The following is a 27,492-nucleotide window of genomic DNA, read 5'->3' as shown; positions in this document are numbered from 1 at the left end:
ATGTTGGAAAAAATTCTGTAGACATACGTAATTACAAGATAGACAGGAATTCACATTATGATAAAACAAATTATTTCTGTCTAATAATATTCATAAATAATAATGTAGATAATAAACATTTATTTTTACTTAAAGAAAGAGCAATAGAAAGAATGAAAGAGCAGGAAAAAAAAGAAAGAGAGTGAACAAAAAAGTCAAAGAAAGAAAGAAAGAAAGATCAAAAAGGAAGCTTACAGGAGCAAAAGATTGAAAGAAAGGATCAAACAAAAGTGAAAGAGCAAAAAAGAGAGTAAATTAGCAAAATAGCAATAGAAAGAGCAAAAGAATGAGCAGACGAGTGAAAGATTGAAAAAAGAAAGAGTCAACAAGCAAAACAGTGAAAGAAATATCAAAAGAAAAACAGAACAAAAGAGCAAAAGAAAGAAAGTGAACTGGAGTGAAAGAAAGATTAAACAAAAAACCAAAAGAAAGAGCTAATTAGTGAAAGAAAAGTAAGAAAACAAAAGTAAACATGAGCAAAAAAAATTAAAGAAAGAGCGAACAAAAAGGTGAAAGATTAAAAAAAGAGCGAACAAAAGAGAGAAAGAAAGAAATATAAAAAAAGAAAGAGCAAGCACAACAGCAAACAAGAGAGAAAGGAAAACAAGAGCGAACGAGCAAAAGAGAGCGAATAAGAGTGTTAGGTCAATAAAAGAAAAAGTGAACAGAAGAGTAAAAGAAAAATGAAAAGAAAGAAAAATCTAACAAAAGAGCAAACAAAAGAAAGAAAACAATGAACAAACTAACAAAAGAATGACATGCAGAAAGAAAAAAATGTTGGGGAAAAACACATATAGATGCTTGTGTATATATATATATATATATATATATATATATATATATATATATATATATATATATATATATATATATATATATATATATATATATATATAACCCATCACAGGTACACCTGTCCAACTGCTCATTAATGCAAATTTCTAAACAGCCAATCACATGGCAGCAACTCAATGCATTTAGGCATGTAGACATGGTCAAGACGATCTGCTGCAGTTCAAACTGAGCATCAGAATGAGGAAGAAAGGTAATTTAAGTGACTTTAAACGTGGCATGGTTGTTGGTGCCAGACGGGCTGGTCTGAGTATTTCAGAAACTGCTGATCTACTGGGATTTTCACACGCAACCATCTTTAGGGTTTACAGAGAATGGTCTGAAGAAATGAGAAAATATCCAGTGACCGGCAGTTCTGTGAGCACAAATGACTGGTTCCAGCTGATAGAAAGGCAACAGTAACTCAACTAACCACTCGTTACAACCGAGGTATGAAAAAGAGCATCTCTGAATGCACAACACGTTTAACCTTGAGGCAGATGGGCAACAGCAGCAGAAGACCACAACGGTTGTCACTCCTGTAGCTAAGAACAAAAAACTGAGGCTACAATTCACACAGGCTGACCAAAATTGGACAATAAAAGATTGGTCTGATGAGTCTCGATTTCTGCTGCCACATTCAGATGGTACAGTCAGAATTTGGCATCAAATACATGAAAGCATGGATCCATCCAGCCTTGCATCAACAGTTCAGACTGCTGATGGTGCTGTAATGGTGTGGGGTGTATTTTCTTGGCACACTTTGGAACCATTAATACCAATTGAGCAACGTGCCTACTTGAATATTGTTGATGATCATCCCTATATAACCACAGTGTACCCATCTTCTGGTGGCTATTTCCAGCAAGATAATGTGCCATGTCATAAAGCGTGGTTCATCTCAGACTGGTTTCTGGAACATGACAATGAGCTCACTGTACTCAAATGGCCTCCACAGTCACCAGCTCTCAATCCAATAGAGCATAGAACTGCTTGACGCTTTCATGTCAATATGGACCAAAATTTCTGAGGAATATTTCTAGTACCTTTTTGAATCTAAGCCATGAAGAATTAAGGCAGTTCTGAAGGCAAAAGTGGGTCCAACCTGGTACTAGTAAGGTGTACTTAATAAAGTTGATTTTGTATGTAATTATTCATGATTTAATGTTAAGCAAGCACAAGTCAAATTAAGCAGCAATATAAGAAAATATAGACTTTTTATTAGATGAATTATGATTTTAAACTTGGGTCAGTAATTCAACCCCCTAGCCAACAAAACAAACCTTCAATCTATTAATACGCCCCAAAAACTTCCTAGAATAAAGACGAGCAAACAAATGAAACGTCTCATAAATCTATCAATGCCAGAAACCCCTGAAGTTTGAGTTCATCTTTGCACATAAATCATTAGCAGCTCCTTCCCTACACAGGGCACCTGCAGAGCTTTCTTCACCCAACAGCTCGATATTAATAACAAACATTGTGTCCTTCGGTTCATTTGCTTGTATTGATACTTCATGTCAACAATGCGCTCTCACCGGGTTAAATCAAGCATGACAAAAGCAAAACAGCTTTACTCTTCATCAAGATAAGCGTTCGTATTCATTTGGATTTAATTAAGATTTGGCTGAGAGGAGCTTTTATGCGAATTTAGCGAGTTTTACTTTAGTTAATTCAGTGCTCTCCATTCAGATGCTCAGCCAAGCTTTCGAAAGAGAGTGAGATGCAGAAAAGAGATAGAAAATAAACTGAAAAGTGCACTGAAACACAGTGGAGCACAATAAAAGACATACCGATTTATTTTCAATGACATTTATAAAAATATATAAATCCGACTGGGGTCAGACATATTTTTCCTTTCTCTTTAAATGACATTGAATTGCACAGAACAGATGTACACAGAATAGATACTCGGGTCAGTATTTGTTTTGAAGGTTTTTTTTAGGTCAAAGAATAAATACTTTTAAGCAAAAATGCATTAATCAACAGCATTCAAATGTTCGAAAACATTTCGATTGCAATCAGTTCTTTTAAACTTCTTATTCAACAAAATAATCAAAACTATGTCTGTTAAAGGAAAAAATGGTGCTTTTTGTGTGTGCGTGGGCAACATAAATTCTCAGACCAACTCAGACAACATATGCTATACTTTTAAAAAATGCCAATAGAAGTTACTTTGTTAAACTTCCACCATTACAGTTATCAGACGGTCCCATAATGCTGTTGGAAAGAGCAAATAAACACATGAAATGTGTGCTACAATTGCTATCAGATATATTAGCCCCCTGTTTATTTTTCCCTTCACTTTCTGTTCAACAGAGAGAAGTTTTTTAAACACATTTCTAAACATAATAGTTTTATTAACTCATCTCTAATAACTGATTTATTTTATGTTTGCCATGATGACGGTAAATAATATTTGACTAGATATTTTCCAAGACTTTTCTATACAGCTTAAAGTGACATTTAAAGGCTTAACTAGGTTAATTAGGTGCAGGTTAGGGTAATTAGGCAAGTTATTGTATATTGATGGTTTGTTCTGTAGACTATTAAAAAAATATATAGCTTAAAGGGGTTAATCATATTGACCTAAAAATGTTTTTTTTTAAATTAAAAACTGCTTTTTTCTAGCTGAAATAAAACAAATAAGACTTTCTCCAGAAGAAAAAAATATTATCAGTCATATTGCAAAAACTTTCCTTGCTCTATTAAACATCATTTAGGAAATATTTTAAAAAGATAAAAAAATTTCAAAGGGGGTTTAATATATCTAATTGTAACTGTATACATTTGCTCCTCCTCTTTATCGCCAATGGGTTTTTGATTTTCTTCATGCTCTCAAGATGGAAAAGAACTGGCCTCATGTTTTCCTTTTCATTGCCCCTCGACCATTAAAAAGTATAAATAATCACCTGTGAGTCATAACCTACACTTGATTTCTGGTTTTAATGTACCCATATAGTGCAAAACAAATAGCATGGTTTTCACAGACACATTTAGCAGCACAACTGCTTTAATGCTGATAATATGTAATGCTACTGAGCAAATCAGCACATTAGAGTGATTTCATGTTCATGTGGCACAAAAAAAATTCAACTCTGACGTCACAAGATTAAATTGCATTTTGAAATATGTTACAGGGTCGAGATAACGTATAATTCAGTGTTGCGTTATCTGTGCACCCTCATATGAAGAATGCCAGGCTTGTGTAGAATGATGAATACAACCTCCAACATATCACATTCAAGCCAATCTAAAAGAGCAGAGAAAATAGACGCACGTCGTGACATCTCTCCTGCGACTGAAGAAAAATCCACAATCACACTGTCAGGCTCCAAGCGTTCTTGGCCCAGTTTTGTCAAAGCTCAAAAAATTCAGAATGATGGGCTGTCAACTTACTTGTGCAGAACTGAATACGTATTTGAGTGGGAAAAGATTTTAAAACAAATAGATCTTAAACACGCCTAGATGTAAAATCGTCATTAACACCTCTCTCTGGTGGCCAACCTTTGGCAACACAATTTAAAATAAAAAGATATGAAAAACTAACAAAGGGAAGGTTAATCTAAAAAAAGGAAATGTATTTAATCCTCTGGGTGTCTATGATGTACTGGTGTACATTTAGTACCAATTAAGCATCATGTCAACGCCACAGCCAACCTGAGTATTGCTGCTAACCATGCCATCCCTATGACCACAGTGGGACTTCCAGTAGGATAACGTGCCATGTCATAAAGCGCAAATCATCTTAGATTGGTTTCTTAAACATGACAATGAGTTCACTGTACTCAAATGGGCTGCACAGTCACCAGAACTCAATCCAATAGAGCACCTTTGGGATGTGGTGGAACAGGAGATTCGCATCATGGATGAGACAAATCAGCAGCAACTGCGTGATGATATCATGTCAATATAATGGAACAAAATCTCTGAGGAATATTTCAAGTACCTTCTTGAATTTACGCCACAAAGGATTAAGACAGTTCTGAAGACAAAGGTGATCAAACCTGGCTTTATTAAGTGTACCTAATAAAGTGGCAAGTGGGTGTATTTAACATCATTAGCTTTTTAAGCACAGCTTCCTGCACTAAAAAAAATATCGTTTCATTGAATGAACTGTGTGGACCCCAGCATTTTTTATTCGCAGTGCACGATTCTGCGCTTCCGAATGTCACATGTCAATGTTTCTGTCACATTGCATCTAGTGCAGAGAAATTACTTGTCGCAAGTTGTTAGGACACTGTGTAATTTAACAACAGTCTAAAAATAGGCTAGTCATCAAATAAACAGGGATGAATAACTATACATGGGAAGTGTGTAATTGATGACAAGTCTATTTTTGGACAATGTTGAAATTTTTTACTTACAGCCTAAATTTAGTTTTGAAATTGCTTGGTGGAGAGTTTTAGCTTCAGTAATGCTCTACTAAAGAAAACAAATGTTGAATGACTTGATGGTGAGTACATTAACAACTATCCATTTTTTTTACATTTTGTAAGTCTGCTCCAAATGCCTCTTGAGCAACTGTGCTAACATATACAGTAGTCAACATTTGAAGTGGACAATTTTGAAAAACTTTAGGTAACACTTTATTTTGATGGTCCATGTGAGGATTAGTAGACTGTGTGCTTAATATCTGCTGATACTGCTCCTTTAACAGACATTTAACTGACTATAAGAAACTTTGCAAGTACATGTCAACTTACACTAACCCCAACCTAACAGTCTACTTATAATCTAATGAGAATTAGTTGGCATATAGATGTAACTTAATTCAACAGGGCAACTTTTGTAAAAGACTTCTTTGAAGGCGAGGCGCACCACACTGAATTTTTTATGGCAAGAAAAATTAAGTGCAGTGTGTTTTTTTATATCACTAATAAACGATTGAATCAGTTGCGCGTTGTGCATGAGCACTGCTGTTTGTATTGTTATCATTCTAATATTTAATAATATTGTGAGATTTATGATTTGTGAAGTCATACAGCTCCGGGGAACTCGAGATAAACCCTGCCTCTGCTTTTATTTCATCATTGCAAAGTAGGGATGTAACGGTATTAAAATTTCAAGGTACGATAATACCTCGGTATGAATGGCACGGTACGGTATTTATTGAATAATTTACAGGAAAACAAAACTAATGAAAAGACTCAAAAAAAGTGCCAAAAGTGTTGATTTACCTTAGCACAGAACATATCAATGACATACAAATTAGCCATCTATCTGTAAGTTTCAAAACAGGAACTTCAATTTTTCCATTTTAATTACAAAAAACTATTAAACCATATAAAAAAAAAAACTTTCAATTTACTGTTGTTGAAAACTCATCACATTCAACATTTAATCACTTAGATAGAGATGGGTTTTTAAGGAAAATTATCATATAACTATAATCTGGTAAAAACTGGGATCTCTGGGCATGTCCCCTGCAACTGAAAAAAACTGTTTTTGTCTTTGTCTGTCACCATTTCTCCGTTTTCGTATCTTTTTAGAAAGAAACTGAAATGCTTCCACACATCCTATTTAAAACTCGCTTTAGGTTCGATCATTACCAGCTCTTTTTTTTCCCCGCTACTAGCAACACACTCCATTTCTGCATTACTGGATCTGTAGCGACAACAGACCGCAAAGGATGATGGCCATGCCTAGGCTGATGGGAATTGTAGTTCCCGCTACCTCCCGTTCGCTTCATTTGCCTAAGCAAACTTTTATCAGAAATATAGTTTTATTGAGTCATGCGCCTACGGTAATATTGAAAAAAAATACTATTGCGGTATGACGGTATTTACAATATTGTTACATCCCTATTGCAAAAGTTTTCCATTTAGAGTTTTTTTTTTTTCCCACTTGCAGGCACACAGGGTGCATCGAACGCATGGGGCATGCAGGGTGCATAAGCATCATGCAAAACGTTTATGGCCATTAGTAAACTATTCAAAAAAGGCGCCTCTCAATGAAAAAAAAATGCATTTGGTTTAATCAACGCCTGTGCTTCAGGTGACCTGAATTTGAGTCCCAGCTCACAAAACTTTTCTTATCCCATCCCCCTTTTTCTCGCCAACTTTGTTTCCAGTTTATTCTCTGAAAACCTATATATGCACATAAAACAAAATTAGATTACAAATGACGTTATGTGAAATAAAATGAAATGACACAGAAAAAAAGTATTGAACACATGAAGAAAGGGAGGTGTAGAAAGGCAGTGAAAGCCCAGACAGCAGCTGAAATCTCTCAGTAGTTCTTCAGCAACCCTCTGCCCTTCCTCATTGTAAATTAATATTAGCTGTTTCAGTCCAACATTAGCAGGATGATGTAAATGAAACCAGGGTGGACATTTCAGCAAGACGATAATCCAAATGGGTTTAGACAAAAGGAAATCAAGCTGTAGAATAGCCAAACCAATCGCCTGACTTGAATTTAATAGAGAATAGAAAATAAAAATTTAAATTTGATAGAAGAGACCCACAGAACCATCAGAATTTACACTCTGTTAGTGGACAAAAACACACCTGAGCAATTCATGTGACTTCATTCTCCATATGAGGCGTCTTTAAGCTGCCATCGAAAAAAGCCTTTTATACAAAGTATTAAATGTATTTCAGTAGTTCAGCACTTTTTCCTTGTGTCAGTACATTGTTATTACACATAACAAATTTTTCTGAATTTTTTTGTTTGTATTGTTTGGGTTTTTAATAAAAATTTTGTTTAATTCCATGTCAACAGCTCCTTTAGAAATGTCATACGCAAGAAAAAAAACATGATGTATTGAATACTTTACATACAAAATACAAGAAATAAAGCTGTCACTCAAATAAAAATGCACAGTAGAAAATCAGCTACAAAATAAAGGCAGTTGTAAGATATAATATGCACTACTTCAAAAAAAATAAATAAATAAAGGTGCAATTACATTTTTTTAACTGCAGTAACACACTAAAAACATCACTGCATACTTGTTCAAAATGCAATGACAAACCGGAATCATTCTGAAAAGTAAACACGCCGGTGCTTTAAAAATAATGCATTGGCCTGAGCCATCCATCAACCTGCTGTTCAACCAAGCACTGCAAGTTTACCTGTTTGGGAAGCAATTTCCACTTGGCGGTGTAGAAATTGCACAGCACGTCACTTCTGAAGAGATACAGAAATAACGATGGAAAGAAAAACACAACTCCAGCTTGAGGCGTTTAAAAAACTCTTTAATTTATTTACAAACGGCAGAGTTTTGCAGAGTGGATTGAAAGATTGTCATAAAACATTTGTCCATCTGTGAATTGCAGAAAATTGCATTGTACGTTTGTCAAAAAACAACTGGCATGCACGATATTCTCAGAGTCACCAAAATAGATTTGATTATAAAATATAGCTCTCAGTATAAACATCAGACTCGTTTGTAAATCACCAAACCGGTCTATTTGAATTCACCTGTGTAACGATTCTCAAATACTATACATTACATGTCTTCAGATGACGCCTCGATGAGCTAAAACAGCTACTTTTCACGTTTGCAAAAATAGATTTAAACGTCTATTGCTCCTTATTTCTGGAAATATGATGTTCAAAGCATCCAAACACAAGCCCGCCCAGGGTGCAAATGTTTTGCTTGCAACAAACCAGATTAAGAAAAGCACACACAGAAAAAATGTAAGACGCTTTTAAGAAGAAGAAAAAGAAAGTTAAAACTTTCTTGAAAAAATGAATGAAAGAAAAAAAAGAAAGGAATTGGAAAGAAAGTACTGGGTTGAAATGAGCTACAAGCATCAAGCTCCTGATACACATTTCAATACCATGCATTCTTTTATACTAAAAATCCAGTAATTAAACGAGCACCTGTTATGACAAACCTTTAAAAAATGCCTATGAACCACAATAGTATCTATTTTCTGTTACTAGAACGTTTTTGGACATCTATTCTAGTACTTATATGTTGGCTACGAGTGCTTATTCTTTAGGTATTAGTTTAGGTTTCATTTAATAGACACTTGTACTCATTCACTAGACAATAGTACCTACAAAACAGACTTACTATTAACTTACTTATACTAGTAGTTATTCATTCGGGACTAGTACGTTTTAACTTATTTTTTAGATTGTTTGTACTTAATAGATACTAGTAGCCTACTTATTAGGGATGCTCCAATCAGGATTTTTGCAGCCGATATCAAGTAACGATTCTGATGCTTTAAGTTTTATAATGCATAAAGCACATTTTCCCTCCAAGTAAGATACTTAAGAGGAGAATTTGCCTTATCTAAGAGAATAAATGAAGGATGCTGCATAATATAATCATTTAAACCTGTCTCTTTTATCCATTTAGGTGTGAACATGTCATGGTCAGAAGCAGCTTTAAAGAAAATAATAGACAGCACAGATTAGGCATGGGCCGCTATAAGATTCTGACGGTATGATAACCTTGGATAAAATTATCACGGTTTGATGGTATTGTGATAACTGCTCTAAAATATATTCCTTTAAAATGTCAAACATTTTACAAAAACTTTTTTCCCATCTGAACACAATTTTTTATTTTGAGAAATATTTATAATATTTAACAGTAAACATGTCAGGCATTGACTTCTGTTTCTAAAACACAGATTTCTTTACAATTTAAAAAGGCATTTTTGGATTTCTTTTCTGCTGGAGAAACTGTTGTCCTCTAAAAAATAAAAACTTTTACATATCCGAGGAACATATAGTTATAGCAGAATAGGTAGGTATAAAGGTATTGCAAAAAATTGAAATGGATTTAAAACCTTGACTTTTCCAAACCATTGTAAACCTTGAAAACGTCCCGTGCCCAGCACTGATTAAAGAAATTGGTAAGAAAAATGCCTCATAACGCAGTTTGAAAACAAATTATGGAAGAAGAATTCACAATAAAAAAAAAAGTTTGGAGCGCATATTTGATGGATAAGAAGTTAAAATGCACACCTATAAATACATTACTTATTTTCTAAAAGGAAATAAGCCTATAAACTACTGTTTAAGTCAAGCAAACTTGCAATATTGTCAAAAACACAGACCTTTCAGTTCTTATGTGTAAAAAGGCCCAAACGTATGCAAGGTCATTCAAATATTTTGCTCATCTCCAGCTTGAGATCAACCAGATCAGCGAGTACCAATCAAGTCATTTAATGTGATTATCAGCCGATACTGATCTCCAGCTGATCGATCTGAGCATCCCTAGTACTTATTATACACTTATCCTATTAAATAAATAAGTACCTATTGTACACTTATACTTATTACAAGTTTTCATGAGATACAACTTAAAATTGATTACTTACTAGTACACTGTAAAACCCAATAAGTTAAGGTAACTGAAAGCATTTGAGGAAACCATTTGCAACAAACAATTTAAGTTCGAAAAATTATCCTAATGGGTATTGTAAACTTGATCTGTTTGAGTAAACGAAGCAATTTAATTTAATTAACTCATTACCTTCAACACTTCAAGTTCATAACTCTTGTTGGGTGTTATAGTGTACTCATTTAGACACTTGTAACTATTAAACAGACACTAGTACTATTGAAACTTACCTATTAGCACTTACTAGCAATTTTTTAATATAAGAGTATGTGTATGATTTACTAGCATTGATAAGATTTTTTTATTGAAATTACTGTGGCTGTTCTTCACTAGTCATAAAAACAAAAGAAGAGTAACAAAGCAGTTTTTACTAGTTAAGATCTAGTACCTAATGACATAATAACAAATATAATATCTGAAATACATACTAGTCAAAACTGATTAGTTGAGATCCCAACCAAAAAAATTGTACGTTTAATCAATAGTATGGAACATATCTAAACAGTTTCTAATGAATTAAGTAAGGTGTGTATATGAATACAAGCTGCTGGTATCTAACCAAAAGAAGCACTATTATTAAATAATAAGTACAAGTGTCTAATGAATTACGAGTATATTTTAAAAGGGCACCTACAGAATAAACACTAGTAGTTAATGAGAAACTATTCAATCCTAATGGAAAAAGTACAACTGCCTAAAATACATGAAAACAGATACTGACAGGTTTGCAGATTAAATGGTAAGCTTCTTTCATTAAACAATACCAAAGTGGTATCGATTTGTATTTAAAGCATCCAACGATTTAAATAAACCGGGAACAATGGGTCAATTCCTAGATACAAAAACAGTTTACATTCTTCAACAAGTACTTTGAGTATCAGGGCATAATTTATGCATAATTTCACAACATTATCGATTAGCAAGATTAAATACGCAAAGCAAAACGGATAGCAGTTTTAATGAAAACACTAAGAGGTGACTGCTTCGTTCTTAATCGTGAAAACAACAGAACACACGGAAAAACACATTTATGGTCCTCTGCCGCCCTCTGTCGACTGTAAGCCCAAGGCGCATGAGCAACTCTACAGCAGCTTTCAGTGCAGCGTAAACAAGTTATTATTACAGTCATATACACTATGGCACATTTAAAACACAAACTTCTTCCAATGCTAGAAGCTAGTAAACCAGATCACGTAAGTAACTCGGACAAGTTGTGATAAATTACAACCATAACTTTGGCTGTTCGAGTGATGTTAAACGTCACTGCTGTCTTTGTAGCGTGCCAAATAAGAAATCATTCCAGGAGCAAATGAAAGAAACATCTAAAATGAACTTCTTACATGACACGGGATCCCTGAATTGAGTCTGTTTGTGAGACTATTGCTTCAAAAGGTTTACTTTGCATGGTCTCTCACAACACAGATCTACGATCTACACATAAATGAGCATCAGGGCAAGCCATTGCCAATATATTAAATAGATGACAGTTCTGTTTACTCTCATTTCATATATATATATATACTCTGCTTTCACATTTATTGAGAACTAAAATCAAAAACATGTACATGGCATAAAGTGTTATGCAGCAAGCGCTCTCTTTTTTGCAAAGCAAGCCACATTCGCTAACTTAAAGGGATAGTTGATGCAAAAAATGTAAATAATAATGACAATTAAAAGCAAATCCTTTACTCACCCTCATTTTGTTCTACCATTTTTTTATTTATTTATTAAAAAACAAAGGTATTGTTATCCAAATATATCAGCTGAGCTCAATTTAAATATCTGAATGTTCAAACCACATAACTGGGTGGAATACAAAGTCTTATGAACTTAAATTGTTTAAGTTTAGACTCCGAAATAACAATAAACTTGAATATTCTGACTAACATCTCTTTTTTTTGTGGTTTACAGAACGCCATGTGAGTGATTAAATGATTACAGGTGTTTATTTATGTTTTTTATTGTGAACTATTGTTATAGCAGTTTGAGTTGTATAGCAGTTGCGAGTTGTATTGGGTATTGTATTGTTTCGGTATTGTTTCTTTATCAATCCTCATCCGAACATCCATAAGTCAGCGGTGTAGCAGCATGCAATTCAGTGGTATGAGTTTTCACAATCACTACCAGGGTAAATAAACCCATGTAAAAATTCATGAGACCTGTCATTATGTCGTTTGCAATATAGAAATGATCACAAAAACACAGCATTGTGATTCCAAATTTCAGTCAGACAACTAAAGGTGTTTTTTGTCTCTAAAATAGGTAGTTCAAATGTTAACAATCTGCTGTTGTCATAAATAGAAAGTGTTACAAATTCCTCAAGAGTCCATTCTATCTTAATGACCTCCAGCGCCATAGATATTTACATTAGATGTCGCCTACCCTGTTGCTGTCTATTGGAAGGAATGCGTCAATAGAGCCGCCATTTTAGTACAGGGTAGCGCTCCTTTAAAATTAATGCGGGAGCAAGGTGCAGTGGAGGACTGTGGCCGTCCAGAGCCAGAGATACACACATATATACATATATCTATGATCGGGAGTTTCCCCAGTGGTCATTATGCAAATTGCGAAAATTAAATTATGAAAATTATAATTTTACATCACTTTTCTACATCGATGGATTAGTGTGCATGAGTATAGGGTATATGCCGAGCTAGTGCTGTTCCCATGCTGATGCACTTCCGGTGACCTGTTATTGTAAACTTTTTTCCATTTTATACGGTTCCTTATGCAGCATCGATGTTGTAATGTCATTAAAAAACATTCAGTTAAATAAACTTTAGCATTTATTTGGTTGCTCAAGCGTAAAACGAGACAAAAAGCTGTTTACTCGCACATGCCCATCAGAATCGGCAGGCTAACGCAGAAGCTCCATTGAATATACTGGGGTAAACTAATTGCTCATATTACAAAGATATGACGGGGGAAATGTCATTTAATTCAGTGCTTCTTGTACAATCTGTGATCCACTTTAAATCGGATATCACTCAGCTAGTGGAGATCGCTGATTTTTAAAGAAAACAGACCTTAAACGCACTGGATTTTGCATCGGCATTCAATTCGCCGGAAGCGCTTAACCCAGGTTACTGGCAAATTAAAAGTCCTATTAGCATGCTTCGGCATATACCCCATTGCCAACAAAGAGCATGTGTTTGGGTGCATGGAAATGTATTATCCTCCCTTCCTGTTTAATTTGATCTAATCCGTGTCTTGAAACACACCCCCTCTCCCGCTTTCACTTCTCTATCTAACCAAGGGATATGAACGTTATGAACGACTCGTTCACTTAGCTGACAATAATACAAGTTTCTGGCAGCGCAGGATCTTATTGTCATATTTCATTTACATGGTTTGCTCATTTTATTCAACAAAACTAGCATAAGCCTAGTATTTAGTGCGAGTTGGTGCTACCTCGCCTTATGATCAGTGCAGTGTATCATCATCAATAACGTTTCTTGTTTAGCACAAAAGTTCATAACATACAAAAATGTAAAAAGTCTTACCTATGAAATGTGATGCCTTTATGCTTTGTTTTCTTTGTTTGCTTGTTACTACACCCGTACACAGCGCTAAAGTCCAGCATTTTCAGATTGGCAGACTGTCTTGTCTAGTGCGGTTGAATGACATTTGTCCTAGGAGCACTGTACCAATGTGGCGGCACTATTGACGCATGCTCACGGGTCGATATGTGACATCTAGTGTATATATCTATGCTCCAGCGCTACTAAACTTGAATAACAATTGAAGAAATTTCTATGTTGATGTAAAAAGGATGTCTTTAGCGCTGCATTAAATATGATTGAAATGCCATCGGTTAAAATCTATCACTGAATATCCTGCAATTGTAAAAACTATTCTGCATTAACAAAAATTAATTTGAGGTGTTTTTTTGTTGTTATTATTATTATTATTAACATTAAAAATAGCTCATTTTAACCAAAGCATCAAAAAGACCTCATAATCTAAAATGTTGTGCATGAGGCTCTGCATTTACATAACAATTCGACTTACACATAAAGCCGTGTGTTAAGGAAAATTGTTCAACTTCTGATACACGCACACACAATTTTAATCTTGTTACTCTAATAGGTCTAGATCTAGTGCTTCACTAGCGTACCTACTGACTTTTACCTAAAGAGCATACTTTGAATTGAATGACGAGACTTCTAAACGATAAAAATCAAGACTAAAGGCTCGTACACACCGGGACGATTTTTGTTTGCAGTTATCGTCAGTGCTTTGAGATGTTTTTCTGCATTCAAACCCAAGCGATTTTCACTGGCGTCGAGCAGAGGAGTATGCAAATCACTCCTTGACCTTAGATGGTGCTTAATGAAAAACAGAAAGACCCCGGTGCACAAGTTGACATGCTTAATGTTAAAGTTACTGGCGATTCGAAAAAGCATGGATGGTTCAAGCAGTAGCTCCAGCCATAGCGATAAAGAAATGATTATTGTTCACCAGTGCAATAAGCAGCTCAACCTTCATATCGCATTTGGGCATCTTCTTCAATATGCGCACACATTAACAGTTTTGTGCTTGAGCGCCTCTAAGAGCTGTTTACTGTAACTTCAGCAGCTCTGTGCACTAAAGTGCCAATCTGATTGGTGGAGAAAGTTTTGACGTGTAGCCTCAAAACAAAAACAAAAAACGAGCATGAGGCATTTCTTAAAAAATGACGATTTTACGCCTGGCGTTTGCCCGTTGGTGTGCATGATCACGTTGCCGCCCTTTATTTAGTCACAAGGCGTTAAACGTCGACGGAAAACGCAAGCAAAAAGCGTCCCAGTGTGAACGGGCCTTTAAACAACCGAAAAGATTGTGATATCTGTAAATATGAATGCTGTCTTCAAGTAAGGGCACCATACAAAACAGGTAAGGTGTGTGTAAGCAAGATTCTAATATCACCACAGGACAATTTTGCATTTTTAGCGATGCACATTTCTGCGAATAAATCTTTCTAGGAAACCCGTAATAGTGTCTGATCTTTATCCCCAGCACCGATCGCATGAAAAACACACTGACAATATTGTCATTTAAACATGCAGACACATATAATAAACTTATCTTCTTCAATTGTAGGCCTGGCTCTTAGCTAAAGTCACTTTATAATGCAACATCGGCTGAATGGTTGAAAAACAAAAATGGCCATGTTTTGCAGACACCGAGTTCTTCCACACGTCTCACGGAGGCTGTGAATTTTCATACCTGTTCTCCAGCTGTCCCTCGCTCACCTGGTGAAACTAGCAGCAAAACAGCCACTCCTGTTTAAAGGGCTGGAGAGAAAGAGCTGGTGAAACGCAGGATGGAGGTATGGATGGATCAGGAGCAGATGGAGCCAGGCGTGGAGGTCAGGGTGCAGACGGGTGTGGGCAGGCCGTAGAAGTGCGGGTCGGTCATGGGGAAGATGAGGAGGAGGAAGAGGACAACCCCCAGCCCGTAGAAGAAGAGGATGGTGAGGCGCTGCGAGTGATCCAGAGCCGTGTTGAGAGCGGGAAAACCCATGTAGTTGCAGAAGGAATGGCACAGCACAGGACCCACCAAATGACCTGGAGAAAAGATAAAAAGAAAAAGATAAAAAATTGTTTGATTGATGTTACAAATCCGATTCAATTACATTTTACACAAGAAACTAAAAATACATTACAACAAAGAAATAAATAAATGCCTGGTAACAGAGTTTTCCCTCAACCAACTTCTAATTACTTTGTGTTTGTTGTAAATACTAATAATTGTGTTTCATAAATATTAATAAACAGCCCATATGCAGAGATGGGAAGTAACTAAGTATAAATACTCCGTTACTGTATTTAAGTAGATTTTTCTGGTATGTCTGTACTTTACTCCTTTATTTATTTTTCTGACTTTTTACTTTTACTCCTTACATTTTTACACAAATATCTGTACTTTGTACTCCTTACATTTTTAAATCAGGCTTGTTACCTTAGTTTTCATGTGTTTGGTGGCATGATCTATATTATTTTGTGTTATTGTGCAATTTAACAGTCTTTTTGATGCAGTCAAACCTTTTTGTTTTCTTTTTCAACCCATCACGCACCGTAGGCTACGTTGACTAGTTTATGAAGATTAGTATGGGAAAGGTAAGGATGATTATGCAGATGAGACAGGGAGACTGATGCTGTCCTGTTTACACATTTTGCTTGACATTTTGATAACAGATAATCAAGAAGAACATTCCAGTTCAAAAATATGCCATGTAAATGCTTAAGGTAAACAGTCTTTTATCCGGCTCCGATCGCACTGCACGGGATTTCTCTGGACTTTCAATCTAATACCACGAAAAAGTGCTTTTTTCGTAAAGATTTGTACATTTAATACTAAAACAACAAAACTTTTTTTATAAAAACCTTATGTATTGAGATTTATTTCATTTGTCACATGAATCACCTGTTTTGTAATCACTTTAGACATTATGCTGGAGAATCATTCAAATACTAGCTGTAAAGTGACGTTGGTGAATTAGTAAAGGCTTTCTCTGTTCTGACATCAGCAGCAGATATGAATGAATGGCGGAAGAAAGTAGTTCCTTATACAAAAGGGTTTTTATAGACTCTCCGTGTTTGAATTTCTTTTTATATATACATGATTGTGCCGACGAACAGCTTAAACTTATAACTTAAACAGCTTACATCACACCCATAGCAGTGCGTTGTGGCACTGCTAATTAATTTGTATATTTTACATCTTAAGTCTACTAAGCCTCATTACTGTAAGATACAAATCACATATGCACCTGTCCTGATGAAAATAAAGGCTGTGTAAGCTCCAAATACTGCAGTGTAGGAGAACTGGAACACTGAAAAGGACACAAACAAACACAGACATGAGTAATTACGTCTCACAGGCGGCACTACTCACAATAAGGATGACAGTAAACTAATGACTCGGTTACCTGCAGAGAGGAAAATCCCTGAGACAGTGCCCTGTCTGAACCGCAGGAGCTCAATTACATGGTGAAAATGAGCTGTAGTCTCACACACACACACAAAACACACACACAAACACACACAGAGGAAGAAAAAAGGGATCTGTTACAACAATGGCCTACAAAGCAATGTGTATGAAACTCTAAACAGTTGTCATTTTTTCTTCAGTGGCTAGTCATGTAAACACATCAATACAGGGGAGTTTCCGAATGTAATAAATGAGTGGGATAATTTTGCAGGAATCGTTTGAAATGCTCAGGTTACCAATTAGCAGGTATCTAAGTAGTGCTGAGTGTCCACAAATACATCCCTCGAGATCCCTTTGTCGAATCGTCCAGCATTTGCTATTATTGCAGTAACCTTTAATAGACTTTAGTCAGCATGGAATTTAAATTCAGAGCATCTCGTTTATAAATGCACCATGATTCATCAGTTTCATAATAAATTTTATTTTAAAAACACATACTCTGAGTGGTCTCATAAATGCATTGTATTAAAATGTATACATTATGTGCGTAATAGTTTAGAGGAGCCAAAGTTGCTTTAAAAAACAAATAAGCATTTTTACAGCCATATAACAAAATTTCTGTAATTGTGTTTGATTTTGTTTTAAGGATAGCGCACTTGGCATTGTTAAAAGATCTTTACAAACCCATAGCTTTGGGGACATTTATCAGAACAATATCTATTATCAAAAAAATCATAGGGCTGGGTGATGAGACAAAAATCTCATTTAATGCAGTACTTCCTACAAGTTTAAAATATACTTGTGGTGGAAACACACCTTTTACCCACATCACATGAATAATTAACTATTTGCGATAAACAAAACATAATTCTATTTTTAACAATATTTTTATTTATTAATAAACAGCTATACACTGTTTCTTCTCAATGGGTCAAAGTTATAAAAAAATCTTCAATTAAAAAAGAAATTTACTATTACTCTTATTTTTATGATATTCAAGAGCAATGTGTAACCATTGACAGGTAAAAATCCTGCTTCTCTCTATCTCATATTTAAGTTCAGGTTGCTTTATTTGCATGACATTTTGGTGTCATTTTAGATGTATGAAATATGTAATATATTACTATCATCAAATTTGGAAAATATAGAGCAAATTAAATATAAATGACAGAAAAAAACTGAATAAAAACAGAAAATATCTAAAATAATTATAATGATTAAAACATGTAGATTATTTAAATAAGGCAAATGAGTTGATTAACCATTTTAATGCTGTACATTGAATTTACAAATTACAATTTTGTTCTCTCCAAGTACTTAGTAAAGTTTTTCTGAGTCGTTTAGATTAAAGAATTAAATATTTAATGTTTCTCTTGGGACAATTAAACAAACTTTAGAAAGTGAAAGCAAAAGACAAATCACGGACATTTTAGTAGACTTAGAAACCCCTGCCGAAAGCAAAAAGGCACATCTCTGTGGGTCTGCAGAGCACGTGAGACTGTCTGTGGGAGTATTGACAGGTCTCTTGCACGAACAACAAGCAGTACGAAATGAGTAAACATGAGAGGATTTTCCACTACATAATAAATTGCTGACGTTTGGTTATTGTGCATGAATACAAAAAGTAAAATATATATATATATATATATAAAAGTAAAATATGATAATATTACAAAACAGAGTCACTAAATATACTTGGGCAGCCGTTAAAATACCTGGGCGGCCTGCCCATGTAAAGTTTATGTGTGGGAAGCACTGTCATAATAACAATATTTATCATGAACGATATAGTACATTTTCTGTCAATTAAATTAAATAATATTGACCTGATGAAAATTATTATTTCTTTTTTATATTTTAAAGACTATATTCAGGCGGCACAGAGGCTCAGTGGTTAGCAATGTCGCTTCACAGCAAGAAGGTCACTGGTTCGAGATCCAGCTGGGCCAGTTGGCATTTCTGTGTAGAGTTTGCATGTTCTCCATGTGTTCGCATGGGTTCCCCCCACAATCCAAAGAATAGGTGAACTGGATTAACTAAATTTATCATAGTGTATGAGAGTGTACAGGTGTTTCCTAGTACTGGGTTGCAGCTGGAAGGGCATCCGCTGCGTAAAACATATGCTGAGTATAGTCAAAAATGTATTCATATGTGATTAATTTTCTCATTTTATTTCTGGACAAATGTTTGATTAATAAAATATAAAATAAGTTTTTTTAGATTAAAAAACCCAGTGACTAACCACCCAACATAAATTATTGCAGAATAAAATACCAGATGTAAACATGGTACTTTCTAGGCATGTTGCTTTAATTAGGTAAGCCATTGGACAACAGTGGTTTTGTTCTGTAGCCAATAGAAAAAAATTATTTCCTGTTGAGGCAATAGCAATTTTACAATTTTTGAAAAAATCTGCTTTCATTCCAGCTAAACTAAAATAAATAAGAACAAAAATTAAATAGATAATACTACGCCAATTTCCTTGCTAATTTCCATGCAAATCAGCACTTGGGAAATATTTGAAAAAAAAAGTATTTTGTATAATCTTGTATAATTTGCATATTGTTATTTTGCACAGCCATAACATTAAATAATCGCACACTCCTAGTCACCACTCACCGACACCAAAGAACAATGGGCATGTGAAGATTGCTGTGGAGGGGCCGGCACAGGGCACAAGCATAGGAAGCATGCATGCCCGAAAAACCAGCTCCTCTGTCAATGGTGCCACAACCTGGTTCCTCAGCCAGCGCATGTCACTCAGACACAGACTCCAGAAACATGGGTCTGCAAAGACATAACAGAGCAATCACTTTTACAACAACACTTACACTGAAGCACCTTTATTTCTATAGTGATTTATACAGCATAGTTGTTGAAGCCATTTTACATGGTTGAACGGGCAAATAATTAAAGTCATATTTCCTTTTTCAGGCAAGCAGCAGAAAAGTAGCAAAACTTTGGTGTAGTTCAAGTTGATTTAAAAAAATTGAGTTCAATAGTAATGTCACTTTTAAAGATGATCCACTAAAGAGCAGATCCACTAACTGAGAAAGAAATATGATTCTTTACAGCATTAAAGACAAGTCAAGTTTATTTTTCTTTCATAGCATGAAGAATTAGTATTGCACCATTTGTTAAAGAATAAATATTCACCTCCTACATGCTTTGGCTAAATGCCCTCATCAACTGTTTAATAACAATATTTTATGGGGTTGTAAAGTACACAAAATTACACACTTTGATACTTCGGTTTTGAAGACGCCTTTCAGGACAGCTCGCAAATAAATCCCAACATAGATATATAAACAGAAAGAGAAAAAAAACTACTTACCAACTACAACTTTCATCCCATCAATGAACCCCCATGGGCAATCCATGGCTAACTGGATCAGAGGTCCCAGAAACAGCACCTGACAGAGAAGAGTCATAAAAACATAAAATACAACACAAACCTGCTAGATGAGGCATCTACAATAAAAAGAACTGCAAACTAAAGTTGTCTGAAAAACTTGAATTTTAAACAAACTTGGTTTAGGTTTTAGAAAAACAATTGTTTTCCGACTTTTCCTTACCATGGTCAGTAGCAATGGTAGAATGATAGCAGGAATTAGACCCTCCAAACGGATCCCCATAAGGGCAAACAGTGAGGGACCAGGCTAAGGGAGAAATCAAGCACATCTGATTAAGTATGTTACTCTATCCAATAAATTTAACCAATGCATAATATTTTATTTTATTTTAAATAAGACTGCATAATGCAGATTTGTTTTAATATGATTAATTTGGCCAGTCTCACAATTCTTTAAACAAGGTTGTCTTTTTTAAGTCCATTATGAATTAAATTTCAGACATACACGTAGCTAAACACTAATATGTTTTATAATGAAATAGATTTTTACTTGCTTCATTAAAAATAATTCTAATTTAGTTCTTTCTTAGCCACATATTTTAAATAATGGGTCAAAACAAGCAAGCTCTGGTTGTATACATGTACTTTTTTTCAACATAACATTTTTTTAATTGACAAGTTTTTAAAACTTCGATAAACTAATTGCATGCACAACAGGTAAGTGTCCTCACCAGGTAGCTATAAATACATGGAGATCCTCTAAACAAATGTTATTGTAAGGAATATAATTAAACCATGTTGGTAAATAGTTGTAAATAATTGAAAAAGGTTCTACTGAGATGGATTGTTGTGATTGCGATTTAGGATTGTAAGGCCTAAAATTAGGTTTTTGAAATAAGGCTTTTGAAAATGAATTCGAAAGGCTTGTAAGTAAATGTAAGGCTGAAATGTAAAGCTTTTCTACGTTCACACTGCCAGGCTTAGTGCTCAAATGCGATTTTTTCTGAGATCTGATTTTTTTTGCATAACTGTTCACATTATTGTTACAAATGTGACCAATATTAGATTTGCAGTGTGAACAGATCATGGTCCTAAACTGACCCGCATGCACAGGTACAGTTACGGACAGCACAAAGTGTCTAATTATGCACATAGTGTATATACTGTATGAAGCTCGTTGTCAGACTATGCTTAATATAATTACTGCCCTTTTTACAGACAACTGTGGTGTATTTCATAACTAAAGGGTTGGTCTGATACCACTAATGTGTATTTCGTCATGTGAAACCTAAAATAAGTCTCTTGTGATTTAAAACACTGATTATTTGTGATTTATAACAACCGCTTATGCCTAGTTCACACTCGAGGATTTTAAGCCTGATTTGAGCCCGATTTGGAAGTTAACGAGCTCGCCGACAGATCGGGCTGTGATCGGCAAGAAATCTGCGGGTGCACGGCGCTCGCCGCTCTTTATGTGTGAACTACTGAACAACGCATCAACGAGGCTCGCTGACGCGTCACCGACACCTCGCAGATGGAAATCCAACATTTAGCATGCTAAATATTCCAGAGCAGTCGGCCGACTCAACCCCACGTGTGGTCAGATGTAGTGACGTGCTGCAGCCAATGAGAGAGCATATCAGCATGAGCTGAATGCCTGTGTGTTCAGGAGCTCAGCAGAAACATCTGTGATTGGTCAGAATGGGCATCGGTGCACTCGCTTCATTCTACGTTAGCACAGACACGAGAGTAGGATATATTAACAGTGGAACTAAAATTCTGTATCTATTAGAATTACCATACTGCTCATTCTGACTGTTCTTATATAAAACGCCATATTGTCACAACATATTTACATTCAAAGCTATTATTGAGATATTAAAATTAAGCTTTGAATGTCTGGCATCATATTTAATAACACCATTACCCTAAAAATATAATCTTTTTTGATAATACAGCCTATAAATATGTAGTTAAGATACTAGAACATGCAAAGGTCTTGGCTTTCATTTTCACTTTCAGGAGCTATTCGGCACAGAATATGCTGTTTTGAAAGATATCTAAAGTAAATTGATGTTTTCGCCATCAGAAAGTTTTGTTTATGTTAGCAGGAAGTTGCTAGGCAAGAAAATGCACACATATTTAAAGTCACAGCGAAAAGTATCAGACATGCATGCAGTCATTTTGACCAATATGGTAATTTAAGGCAGAAATGCTCAGTTCTTTACTGTTTTGTAATAAAAAAAATAACAATGTCAGAAAGAAATACACTGATAGTTAGAAAACGGCAGGGTGTTATAAATATGTTAGTTTTATTTCAAAGAGTTATAAAATTACAAAAATTAAAAACTCTTTGTATATCTATCCACTGGAACCTTGCAGATGAGTGATTAATCCGCTGATAAATCAGCTGACTTGACGATGTTTTTAAATGCTTTCTCCAAAGCTTGAAACACTGACAGTGATGTCATCAGCACACAAGCAGCCAATAGTGTTCAGCTTTTTCTGACGACTCCTCCCTCAAAATTTCATTGGCTGTGGTTTGGTAACTTGAAAGAGCTGTTGGGGAATGAGTTGTTGTCAGATCATGTAGTGTGTGACCCCCCTCTTGTGGATCATTCACAGAGTGTTGCGTAGTGTGAACACCTCAGAGATTAAAAGACACAAAGTCAAATCATGTAGTGTGAACAGCACAGCGATCTGCTGATGTTTAAAATCCTGTAGTGTGAACTAGGCTTAAGCAAGACCTACATAACCTTTCATACTGCGATCGGATTGTAAAACATCAGATCTGACTAATGACTTCGTAGTATTTGTTTTTCCTACTATGAATGTCAATAAAAAGTTTCAAAAGTTCTTTAAAGTATCTGCTTTTGTGTCATTGTGATGAGTACATTTTTATCTATTGGGGTGAACTATCCATTTAAGGGACCATAATAAATACACACAATGAACAAAACACAGGAGTTGTTGCAATAAAACTACCTGGATGCCTGTGAAGTCTTTCCATGCCCATACAAACACTGGCGAAAGAGCAGATACAATCAATACACTGGTGAAGCGTCTCTTTATCACTGCAGGATGATCCCTGTTCATACAAACAAACATAGAAACATAGTTGTTTAATGAAGTCCATAGTGGCACCATCAAATTATGTTTTATGAAAAAAAGTGATTGAGGTAAAGTTGGTTTTCAATTCACACATTCTGACACTCTTTTTAACAATGTAATTTCAGAAAAGTATTCTTAATTAATTTTAAATAGTGAACTCACATTAGCAGCCAATTACTATCAAAGTACAACATAGTTCACACTCACGGTCAAATAAATAGTGCTAATGTTGTTTTGAAGTTATATTTACATGTGATTTCAGACTGAATATTCAAAGTATCATGTTAAACAATATAATGAGCATGTCACAAGCTGTCACTGAATGAATGTGCGAATATAAAACCAACTTTATCTCAATAACAAAATGAGCATTATTAAGGTTAATTTGGTTTTAATTCACACATATGGACATTCTCCTTAATAATATAATTTTACCAAAACATTCTTTGCAAATTCTAAATAGTGAACTCATATTAGTAGCCAATCACTATCAAAGTACCACATTCTTTACAGTCAAATAAATAGTGCTAATGTTGTTTTCAAGTCATTCTTGCATGTGATTTTGGACCGAATATTCAAAGTACCATGGTAAACAATAAAGGGAGCATTTCACAAGTTATCACAAAACGAATGTTATAATATAATATGAAACCAACTGTACCACAATAGCACAATGAATGTTATACATTTGTCTACTTCTCTCATGATCAGTTAAAAGATATCTGCAAAAAATTAACAGATTAAGTAGCAGAAAAATGAAAAAAGAAATCGAAACTAAAACATGGTACTCGAATGTTTTAAAATGCTAAACATTAAAAACACTTAACGTGGCCTGATGTACCCAACCATCAACCAGAGAAACACAAATTTCTGTCAAACTTTACTTGTAATTAACCCTAACTACTTTAAAAAGAGCGAGCCCCAATTCCACAGATAAAGTGAAAAACATCACATCAAGCGTTTTCTCCCCCAGTGAAGTCCATAATAGGAGAAAAACTTAATGTTTTAAGATAGAAAATCACATTTCTATCAAACTGTAATTGTTGTTAGCACTAACTACTAGCAAAAGAATGAGCCCCTTTTCCACAGCTGAAGTCAACAATATTGTGTCAAGCCTTTTCCCCATGTTAATGTCAAAACGCAAAATGAATGTCAATGAAAACATCATCAATGAAAGCACATTCTTTTGACAGCAAGGGTTAATCTATTATAAATCAAATTTGATTTTATAAACAACCTTTTTAACATTGGTTTTTCCTTTAAAGTTACGTTAGCGTTTCCTTACTATGGACTTCAATGAGGGAGAAAACATTTAACGTGATTGTTCACTTCCTCTATGGCAGTGATTCTCAGACTTTTTTCATTAGGTACCACCTCAGAAAAAGATTGTCTCTCCAAGTACCACCAATATGAGCAGTATTGAAATACAGTAGCGTAGTAGGCCCAGTAAAGCAGCTAAAACTCAAAGTAAAAAAAAAACGTGGCAGATTACCTCAGAAATATAGGCTATATGCCATATATAGCATATTATATACATCATTTTTGATAAATATTGAAATGTGTTTAGCATGTACATGACATATTTCATTCCTCCATGTACCACAAGAAGGAAGCCTGTGTACCACTAGTGGTACACGTACCACAGTTTGAGAACCACTGCTCTATGGAATTGGGGCTCGTTCTTTTGACAATAGTTGTACTTGTGAAATGTTATTCACAAGTAAAGTTTGATTAATGTGTGTTTCCCTGGTTGGTGTTAAGGTACGTTAAGCTGTAAAGTGTTTAATTGATAAACTAAAATAAAAGTTTGACAGCAGAAAGTGTTTATTGAAAGTGTATTTTTATAGAAATTTTGTTAAACCACATTAAGCTCTTATAATGGACTTCAATGGGATAAATTGCTTAATGTGACATTGTTCACTTCATCCACAGAAATTGGGCTTGATCTTTTGCTAGTAGTTGGTGTTAATCACAAGTAAAAATTGATAGATTTTTGGTGTGCCCAACTTGTTGAGGTACATCCAGCCATGTTAAGCATTTTCCTTTTAAAATGGACTTAAAAGAAACAACGTGAAAATTTTCACTCACTACAAATTAGAGCTCATTCTTTTGATATCAGAAAATGTTTTGTCATGAGTAAAATTTGATAGAAATTTTATTTTCCCTGATTGTTGTTAAGGTAGATTAAGCCAGTGTTCCTCAACCACGTTCTTGGAGGACCACCAACACTGCATGTTTTAAACGTCTCCTTTATAGAGGTAACATTAAATTTGGTTTTATATTCTCACATTTAGTCTCTCATTAATTATAATCTCAGAAAAGTATTAATTGGAAATTCTTAATAGTAAAATCATATTAGCAGCCTTGTAAAAAAAAAGCCTTGTCAAAGTACAGCATTGTTCACAGTCGATTAAAAAGTGCTAATGTTGTTTTGAGGTCATCCATGTGATTTCAGTCCGAATATTCAAAGTACCATGGTAAACAATGTATGGAGCTGTCCCTGAACGAATGTGCGAATATAAAACCAACTTTACCTCACTTATGGAATTGGGGCTTGCTCTTTTTATAGTTAAGGTCAATTACAAGTAAAGTTTGACAGAAATGTGTGCTTCTCTGGTTGATGGTTAACTTAAGTACATTAAGCCACGTTAAGCGTTTATCAGGTTAAGCGTTTTAGAATGTCCCCATCCAAAACGCACTTAAACATTAGATTCAAAGACTATTCACAAATACTACTGTTGATCAACAACATCGATTTTTAAACGATGACATGAAAGCGTCAAATCGAACGTTGTGTTTACCAAATTGCTGTCTAGGTAGGGCGCTCACTAGGTTTTGTGACACAGCCAAAGACTTCGAACTATACCTTGGTAAATCGCTTTTCCAGACGTATAAACTTCCAACATATGAGCACGCAAGCAGCAGACAGGACAGAATTGACACCCAGCAAAGTCCATCAGGAACCGACGCCACATTAGCATGTAACGTTAGTTGTTCTGAATGAAAACTTGACATCGAATCATCTTCGTCGTTCATGGCGACACCGACAGGGGCTAAGATCCAACAGACGCGCTAATAAATCGCAGGTGTGGGTGATACATTAAACACCACACGCGTGGTTTTGTTTTTATTCTATATAAGTGTGCACGTCCACAATGGAGATACTCTGGGAAGAAGCTGAGAGGAGACTGTTTTGGCGCCAGAGAATGACGCCATCAACCTGAGACGATCCTTCTGGCCCATATTTCCATTCACAACTCATGACCTGCTCATGACAGCTGATGGTGGTGCACTGTGTGTTGAATAGGGAGAAGGAAAACGACGGACTATTTACGAAACACATAGCGATACACTGATACACTGCAAGCTTTATTTTATGACTGCAGTTCATGGTTGCAAAAAGCTCTTTTTTCTTTTTAATTGCAATATTAAAATATTTAAAAACACCAAATTTAACATCAGTAGATTTTTGACAGAATATTCAATGTGCACAACACTGTAAATATATATGGAGGTTTTATGGAAATGGAAAATATAAAAATTTTCAAAGAGCATCGTAATCAAATATTAAACTATTTTATAAGAATATTTTTATTTATTTATTTTTTATTTTTTTTTTTTTTTAACTTTTAGAGTCTTATTAAACTTTAAGGGCTTTTTGAAAATGCCCAGAGCTGGGTTTTAGGTTACGCCATTTGAAATGTTAAATTTACCAAATAATAAAAACAAATCAATAATATTTTTTCTAGAAAAATTACATAAATGTGAATGAAGTAAAATGAATGATAAATCTAAGATTAGAGTAAAAGTCATGTTAAAGAAACAATATAATATATATATATATATATATATATATATATATATATATATATATATATATATATATATATATATATATATATTCATCTCAATATAGAACATAGATAAGTGCTCC

At 34.8% G+C, this 27,492-nt stretch overlaps 2 protein-coding genes across 3 annotated transcripts in view; one reads left to right on the top strand and one right to left on the bottom strand.

Annotated features, from left to right (window-relative positions):
- Positions 1-27,492, top strand: part of peli3 (pellino E3 ubiquitin protein ligase family member 3) — a 179,692-nt gene that overhangs the window by 99,581 nt on the left and 52,619 nt on the right. The gene's annotated exons all lie outside the window — the stretch shown is intronic.
- On the bottom strand, positions 8,049-26,775 carry rce1a (Ras converting CAAX endopeptidase 1a). 2 transcript variants are annotated; one of them, XM_087260756.1, is made up of 8 exons: positions 26,425-26,775; positions 23,433-23,535; positions 20,671-23,093; positions 20,430-20,508; positions 19,715-19,882; positions 17,094-17,165; positions 16,935-16,997; positions 8,049-15,729 (listed from the first exon to the last, which is right to left on the bottom strand). In XM_087260756.1, exons 3-8 carry the CDS (start codon positions 20,728-20,730, stop codon positions 15,503-15,505), a joined length of 669 nt encoding a protein of 222 aa, XP_087116882.1. In that variant the 5' UTR covers positions 20,731-23,093; positions 23,433-23,535; positions 26,425-26,775; the 3' UTR covers positions 8,049-15,502. The 2 variants fall into 2 exon arrangements, with proteins under 2 accessions (XP_087116882.1, XP_087116881.1); XM_087260755.1 differs by having other exon boundaries at positions 20,671-20,754.

Source organism: Danio rerio, chromosome 7, assembly GCF_052040795.2.
Source record: "Danio rerio strain M-AB ecotype USA chromosome 7, GRCz13ab, whole genome shotgun sequence".
Taxonomy (NCBI): Eukaryota; Metazoa; Chordata; class Actinopteri; order Cypriniformes; family Danionidae; genus Danio; species Danio rerio.
This window is presented reverse-complemented; position numbering and strand designations above follow the sequence as displayed.

Bases quoted from the DNA above. Each gene is read 5' to 3' on its own strand.
- rce1a (XM_087260755.1), bottom strand. From the start codon at position 26,594: ATGAACGACGAAGATGATTCGATGTCAAGTTTTCATTCAGAACAACTA. The intron at 20,509-20,670 runs GTAAGGAAAAGT...CTTCTCTGTCAG, and splicing joins TACCATTGCTACTGACCATG to GTGCTGTTTCTGGGACCTCT. The intron at 16,998-17,093 runs GTAACCGAGTCA...TGTCCTTTTCAG, and splicing joins AGGGATTTTCCTCTCTGCAG to TGTTCCAGTTCTCCTACACT.